Source organism: Equus caballus, chromosome 1 (genome assembly GCF_041296265.1).
Source record: "Equus caballus isolate H_3958 breed thoroughbred chromosome 1, TB-T2T, whole genome shotgun sequence".
In the NCBI taxonomy this organism is placed as follows: Eukaryota; Metazoa; Chordata; class Mammalia; order Perissodactyla; family Equidae; genus Equus; species Equus caballus.
Window position 1 is genome coordinate 132278439 of NC_091684.1, and position 8021 is coordinate 132286459.

Genomic DNA, 8021 nt, shown 5'->3' on the forward strand with positions numbered 1-8021 from the left:
ATCTCCACCACTAAACAAAGTCCATGTTTCAGCTTCTATTACTTGCAGCCTCCCACGTTAGTGTACTGAGTTCTCTATCTGGTAGGATTGCATTTTGCTACATTTAACAGAAACCTAACAAAGTGACTAAACCAATAAGAGGTTTACTTTTCTCATGTTATGAGGAGTCTGGGATAGGCAGTCCGGGATTCATGCAGCTGATCAAGGAACCCAGCTCCTTCTGTCTTCTTTGTCCATCCCTAGTGTGTGTCTTTTGGCCTCGTGATCACAAGTTGGCTGTCACTCTTCTAGGTATGGTGTCTGCTTTGCAGGCAGGAAGAAGGGAGTGAGGGAAGGCAGAATGCACGCGCCAGTTGAGTCTGCACTCTTCTTTTTTTTAAATGAGGAAATCAATCACTTTCCCAGATGCACCACCCAGTGACTTTCACTTGTGCCTTATTGGCCACATTGCCACCCTTAGCTCCAGGGGAGTATGGGGAGATGAATATTTTTAAAATATCAATAAAATTGAGGTTCCTTAAGTAAGGAAGAAGAGGAGAACAGCTATTGGATAGTCAACTAGGTCTGCCAGACCAAAGCAAATTGTTTTGCACATGAGAAGGAATTTCTTGGCTCAAAGAGCTGAAAAGTCCAGAGGTTGTGCTTGCTTGACTCAACAGCTTACTAAAATCACCAGGAATCAGTTTCTCTTCAGCTCTTCACTCTGCCTTTCTCTGTGTCAGAATAATCTGAAGCTGACTCCTCTTGTGGTCCTCAGATGGCTCCTAGGGCTACAAGCTTTCTCATTCGTGCCTAGTAGGAAATACAGAGTATCAGGACGCCAGCGCTTGTGGCTAACATGCTTAACTCATCACTGGGCTCAGACGATGGAATGTGCTGATTGACTTGGCCTAGGTGGTCAGCTCCAAACCGAGATCTAGGATGGAACTATCCCAGGAAAACCATGGATCCCCAGATGGAAAGTATGGTCTGTTGAAAAGGGGCCAGGGACCTCTGGAGGGTGAGGTGGGGAAATGGACGATAGGAAGACAACCAACAAATGTCCTCCAGGACATCTGAAGAAAGAAAGAGTCAATCAGAGAGAGGATTAGTTAGCACTGGAAACACTGACAAAAGGACAGCCTCTGAAGTGACATTGACAGTGTTCCTCGGAGCACTGACTGGGGAGAGGGAGGCCAGGCTCGAGATCACACCCGTCCAGTTCCAGTGGCAGATCCATCTTCACTATGAGGGTCTTGGAAGCCCACTCCTGTTATTCCCAATGCTCCTCTCTCATTCTGGTGCTGATTCCAGCTCACCATGCAGCCTTCTGATTATATTTGACATCCCAATGTGTTTTCTTATAGGGAGAGAGTGTCCTAATCAGAGACTGGAATTCTTGGTCATCTGGTTCATAGTGTAAATTAATAAATCAGCATTCTGATTTTTACATTAATTTCTGACTCGTGTCTTGCAAAAGCTCTTTTCTGAGGCTGCATGGCTGAGAACCAGACCTTGAAGCCCTGGTGTTTCCAAGACCTCTAGCAACCTCTGAAGCTAAGAGTAACCAGCAAACGGGTTTCCCTTGAAGACTCCCACATTGCCATGTGTCCAACCCATCACCTACTTCTTAGATATTGATTTGAGGCCTCAGAGTTCAGGCTCTTATGCTGGAACCCCACTGCGTCATTCTTGATGTTGATATGGCTGGGTCTGAGCTGATGCAAAATTCTTTTTTACCTTCAGGATCTGTTGCTGTGAGCCTCATGACCTGCCTAGCTGCCCTTCTGATCTTACAGTAGAAGAGTCTATAAGGCACAAATTTGAATCTTACATGAACAGACACTTCACAAAAGAGGATATTCAAATGTTTGTGTGAAAATGTAGTCATGCTCAGAAGTCATAAGGGATATCTACATTAAAGCCGAAATAAGATACTACTATATACCAAGCAGAATGGCTAAAATTAAAAAGACTGACAATACCAAGTGTTGACAAAGAGGTAGAGAAACCAGGAGTCTTATATATTTCCGCTTGGAGTGTAAACTGGTACAGCTACTTGGGAAGTCTTTTTGGCAATATGTACCAAAGCTGAACATACATTTACCCTATATCTCAATAATTCTACTCCCAGCTATGTATACAACAGAAATGCATTCATATGCTCAACAAAAGACACGTGCAAGAATATTCATTGCAGCATCACTCATAATAGCTCTAAATAGGAAATAACCCAAATGTACATCAACAGCAGAATTAATAAATGCATTCTGTTATATCCATACCTTGGTATATTGTAAAGCAATGAAAACGAAGAAACTACTGCTATCCACAACAACCTGGAAGAATCTCCTTAGCATAATGTTGAATGAAAGAAGCCAGACACAAAAGACTATATGTGGCATCATTCCATTTAGAAGTTCAAGAGCAGGTAAAAACGAATCCATGATGCTAGAAGTCAAGATAATAGGTACCTTTGGAGGAGGAGGTGGGTAATGACCGGGAAGGGGCATGAGAGGTGCTGCAAAGGTGTTGTTAATATTCTTGTTCTCGATCTGGGCAGTGATTAAACAGATGTGTTCACTTTGTGAAAATTCATCAAGTTGTACAGTTATAACTCGTATACTTTTCTTGGCTGGGCTTGCTCATATGTCTGTAGGTTGTCTGACAGGCAGAGAACCTAGGCTGGCTTAGGCGGGAGCAATTCAGAAGACTCAGCTCAGTAGCATGTGTCTGTCATCCTCCAGCAGGCCAGTCCAGGCCTGATCTCATGGTGATGGCAGAAGTGCAAAGCGGTAGCTCCCAAAGCTCAAGTCCATTTCAAGCCTCTGCTTCCACCATATCTGCTAACATTCCATTGGCCAAAGCAAGTCACATGGCCAAGCTAGACTCAAGGGGCGGGGCAGGTTACTCCACTCACGGAGGATGGGCACTGAAAAGTTAGACAATGGCATGGATACAGGGAGGGTGAGGACTTGGGCCACCAACACAATCTACCACTGTGTGGGAGAAAGAAAATGAAGTTAATGACAATATAGGGAAACACATACAATAATTGAGAGAAGCACAGGGTGCTTTAGTGGCACAGAAAAGGGTAAATTTCATATTTTATATCTAAAATTATTCTTGGAGGGGCCGGCCCCCTGGCATAGTGGTTAAGCCCCACCTGCTCTGCTTAGGTGCTGGGATTGTTGTTCAGATCCCAGGCATGGACCTACCCTATTTGTCAAGCCATGCTGTGATGGTGTCCCATACACAAAATAGAGGAAGACTGGCACAGATGTTAGCCCAGAGCAAATCTTCCCCACCAAAAAAAAAAAAAAAAATTCATGGAATAATTAATGCACAGACACGTCCCCTCCCAGACTATGAACTTCTTGTGTGTACTTCATTTTACATTTCCACAGCTCCTGGCATAATGTCTTGCATATTTATTAAATTGACTCCGCCTCCTTCTGCTGGGACCAGCCAGCAGTTGCTGGCTCAGTCTAGGCTGCTCGCCACTGTCACTGCTGGGCTGCGGGATAACACTGTCTTCGCCAGGATGCGTCTCACTCAGAGCCCAGCTCCGCTATATCCCAGCCCGACGGCTTGATTGGAGCTCCTGCCGTGGCTGCTGCTGCACCTCTGGGCTGCCATCACCACTGAGGCCACCTGAGAAGCGACCCCGCATCTCTGCTGTCTGGAAACGTAGGTGGCGCTGTGTGGCAGGCAGAGCGTGGCTCTATGTCCCAGGCTGTCCCCGCGGGGAGCGTGTGGGTCTGGAGATATGTGAGAGTGTATGTGTGAGCTGGCATGGTGGAGAGGGCTGGAACGCTGAGGCGAGTGAGTGGTGGGGCCAGAACCAGGCTAAGTGGCTCCTAGTTTGCCTTCAGTCCAGAGCCGCACGGCAGGGGGCTGACTTCTCCTCCAGGAGCATGCCCTCCAACTGGTACAGGGAAGTGCCAGGTGAGCTGGAGGAGGGGTAATGCAGGCCCCCTCAGGAGCCTGCAATAGCCTAGAGATTTGCTTTACTCAGCAGCCATGTGTAGCGCTGGCAGAGGGCATTCCTCGGGAACTCTCAGTTAGAACCAAAGGGAGTTGAAAATATGAATTTGGAGAGTATGTGAGCCAAGATTCTGGAGCTACGCCTGTGTCTTTCTGTTCTTCCTCTGGAAATCTGCTCTCCCTCCTCCGGGTGGCTTCCTCTTTGAAGGGCTCTCTGATGATGAGGACGACTTTCATCATACCAGAAACCAACCCTGCTGGACCTTCTTATCTTGGAACTTCCAGCCCCTAGAATGTGAGAAATGAATTTCTTTTGTTTAAGCCACTCAGTCTGTGGTATTTTTTTTATGGCAGCATGAGCAGAATAATATACTAGGTGACAAGCTATTTCCACGAACTCCAAAATACAAGTTGCTGAGGGCAAACTATTGGCAACCACAGGACTTGCATGGTATCAGCATCTATGCAGAAAGAAGCAGAGGGAAATAATGAGGCATCTAACAGTTCTCAGAATAGGAATTCTTATAAATAGAGAAATTTACTGGAAAGCTTGACCATTTTGAGAACGGCAGCCGAAACTGGGAGGTTTTTTTGCCCACTGCAATAGCGGCTAAGTGCAAGGGGTCCGTTTCAAGGTCTGAAGGGACTGGAGCAGTCTAGTCAGTATGAACTCTAATACTAACCTGTTGGGGCTTCTTTCTTGCATGGTAGGGCCTCACACTGTGAAAAGGAGAAGGCTGTGGGGAAGAGATGCAAATTCAGAGAGGCAGGAAGGCAACGGTGAGGATGTGGAGGGCTTTTAAAAAAACTACAGAAACCAACTCAGATTCACTTTACAGGCCAGGTGGAGCCAGTGAAAGCTCCTGAGCTAGAGAGCAGAGCGAACAGGCCTCTAGCTGGGGAAGATGAGGGAAAGGAAAAAACAAGCTGTCCATAGGTCCTGTTCCTATTCCCCTCATTGTCTACCAGGGCCACATAGGGTAGCAGAAACCACACAGGTTAGTTCAGCTCAAACCAGATCTAGCACCAGGGCCAGCAAAAGTTAACCCATTCTACTGCTAGGGAGCTTCTCCCTTGGGGGCCCAGCCTCCATCCTCTGGCTCTCTCTCCATACCTGGGTGCCAGGGGTTGGCGTGTGAGAGCTGCTCTCCGGAGTGCTGGCCAGGGCCAAGGCGGTGGCCAGCTCACTCTGGGTGATGGGCCGGGGTCCAGCAGCTCCACTGTAGCCCAGGGAGGCTGGGCGGGAGCTGGGTGTGCTGCTAGAGGGCGTGGACCTGGCACTCTGGAGATAGGAGGCACCAGAATCAGGGAAGCGGCACTGTGACACTCCCATGTGAACCCCACCCCACTCCAGGAACCGTTCTTGGGGAAGACTCCCCAAGCTGCCAGGTTCAGAGAGGAACAGTATGACAGAGACTTGGCCACCAAATGGCCTATGCCAACCTCCCAGCTTGGGCGTGCCAGGTCCCAGGGAGGGGCCCATCTTCAGCACCATCTCCCGCAAAGGGCAGGCAGCCAGGCCACTTACAGGGTGAAAGACGTCCTCATCATCAGAGAGCCCTTCAAAGAGGAAGCCACCTGGAGGAGGGAGAACAGATTTCCGGAGGAAGAACAGAAAGGCACAGGTGTAGCTCCAGAATCTCAGCTCACATACTCTCCAAATTCATATTTTCCTCTCTCCTTGACTCTGAGTTCGAAAGGAACACCCCCTGCCAGCGCTACACATGGCTGCTGAGTAAAGTAAATCCCTGGGCCATTGCAGGTTCCTGAGGGGACCTGCATTACCTCTCCTGGGGCTCACCTGATACTTCCCTGTACCAGTTGGAGGGCATGCTCCTGGAGGAGAAGTCAGTCCCCGCCGTGCGGCTCCGGGCTGCGGGCGGACCCAGACCCGCAAGCTCCCCGCGGGGACAGCCTGGGACATAGAGCCACGCTCTGCCCGCCGCGCAGCGCCAGCTATCTTTCCAGACAGCGGAGATGCGGGGGCCGCTCCTCGGGTGGCCTCAGTGGTGGTGGCAGCACAGAGCAGCAGCAGTAGCCACAGCAGGAGCTCCAACCGAGCCACCGGGCCGGGACGCAGCAGAGCGAGGCTCTGAGTGAGATGCATAAGGAGAAAGGGCCCTGCACAGAAGCCCCGGCCCTGGAGAACCGAGAGCGGCTCTGAGCCGAGACAGGGGCCCGCTCCCTTCCCCTGCGCCCCGGCGCTGCGGCTCCCGGCTGCGCGCGGACTTGGAGCGACTTAGCCGGGGCTCCGGGCCCCGCCGCTCGCTCGGCGCCGCGCTGCAGCCCGCTCCCGCGTGCCAGCTCACACAGACACACTCACCCACACCCGCACGCTCCCCGCGGGGACAGCCCGAGACCCGCAGAGCCGCGCTCACGCACTCCCTCCGGTGCCGCACACTCCGCACCCGCCCCGCACGGCGTCCGATCCCGCGCGCCGCCGGCCGCGCGGCGCCACCTACCTTTCCAGACAGCCGAGATGCGGGGTCCGCTCCTCGGGTGGCCTTGGGTGGTGGCGGCCGTCCAGACCAGTAGCAGCAGCAGCCGCAGCGGGAACCCGGACCGAGCTAGCGGACCGGGGACGCGGGCGCGCGGGGCGCCGAGGGCGGCGCATCGGGGCGGAGGCGGTGTCATCCCGCGGCCCGGGAGCGACAGCGGAGAGCAGCCTAGACTGAGCCAGCGCCCGACCGCAGGCTGAGCCCAGCGCGAGGAGGCGGAGTCAAACGCCTGACCCCACCCCGCCCCTCCCCCGCCCCGACAGCCCTGCTAGCCTCCCGGCTGCGCAAAGGGGCGCGAAGTGCCTGCTGCCCCAGGAACCTTCGCCGTCCCCTCCCCGGTACTTCCGCGGGGAGAACCCGGGCGGGCGGGGACAGGACAGACTTGTGGTTCCCTCTCAGGGCCTCAGATCCACTCCTCCAAGCCCATGAAAGGATTGGCCTACAAGTCGGGGAGGATCTCTCCGAGGGCACAGAAAAGCCTGATACCAGAAAACCTCGAATGGCCCGCAAAGTGGTTTAGAACAAGTTCTGTGGTTCTCAGAAGATGGGCTGACCTGAGTGGACACTACTCCCTCTGAGCCTACAAGCAGGAGCAAGATGCTATCCCTTAAGGAGGAGGGCGGAGGGTCGACCATCTGTGAGGAGCACTCAGCACCCCATCACTGTTCTACTGTGAGAACACTGGGGATTTTCATCTTGGCCTGGCTCCCTCCCCTCCCTTCTCCCTTCTCCCCCTTCCCCCGGCTGCGTCCCCCCAGCCAGCTGGTGTATGCTCAGAAAATCCAAACTCATTAAGAAGGCCCCTTTATTATGTTGAGGTAGTTTCCTTCTATTTCTAGTCTGTTGAGTGTTTTTATCTTGAGTGTCAGATTTTATCAATGCATTTTCTATATCGAGATGCTCATGTGGTTTTTTTCTTTCATTTTGTTGATGTGGTGTATTACTGTATTGATCATTTTTCATATGTTGAACCATCCTTGTATTCCAGTAATAAATCCCACTTGGTCATGGTGTATAATTCTTTTAATGTGCTGCTGAAATTAGTTTGCTAGGATTTTGTTGAGAATTTTTGCATCAGTGTGGATAAGGGATTTTGGCCTGTAATTTTTTCGTGAAGCCCTTTGTCTGACTTTGGTATCAGGGTAATGCTGCCCTTGTAAAATGAGTTAGTAAGTGTTTCCTCCTCTTCAGTTTTTTGGAAAAGTTTGAGAAGGATTGGTCTTAGTTCTTTTTAAATGTTTGGGAGATTTCACCAGTGAAGCCATTAGATCCAGGGCTTTTCTTCATTGGGAGATTTTTGATTACTGATTCAATCTCCTTACTAGTTATAGGTCTGTTCAGATTTTCTATTTTATTGTCATTTAGTCTTGGTAGGTTTTGTGTTTCTAGGAATTTGTCCATCCCTACCAGGTTATCCAGTTAGTTGCTGTACGATTGTTCATAGTACTCTCTTATAATTCTTTTTATTTCTCTAGAACTGGTAGTAATGTCCCCACTTTCATTTCTCATTTTAGTAATTTGAGTCTTCTCCCTTTTTTGTTAGTTCATCTAGCTAAA

The 8021-nt window shown here is 50.6% G+C and overlaps 1 protein-coding gene across 2 annotated transcripts; it reads right to left on the reverse strand.

Moving 5' to 3' along the window:
• Positions 1 to 2372: 2372 nt before the first annotated feature.
• Positions 2373 to 6657, reverse strand: LOC102147590 (ubiquitin-like protein 7). Of its 2 annotated transcripts, none has more exons than XM_023653729.2 (5): positions 6429 to 6657; positions 5495 to 5544; positions 5081 to 5248; positions 4650 to 4703; positions 2373 to 4254 (listed from the first exon to the last, which is right to left on the reverse strand). In XM_023653729.2, the coding sequence occupies exons 1-5, from the start codon at positions 6598 to 6600 to the stop codon at positions 4234 to 4236; spliced, it is 465 nt and encodes a 154-aa protein (XP_023509497.1). In that variant the 5' UTR covers positions 6601 to 6657; the 3' UTR covers positions 2373 to 4233. The 2 variants fall into 2 exon arrangements, with proteins under 2 accessions (XP_023509497.1, XP_023509493.1); XM_023653725.2 differs by having other exon boundaries at positions 2373 to 4427.
• Positions 6658 to 8021: the final 1364 nt, after the last annotated feature.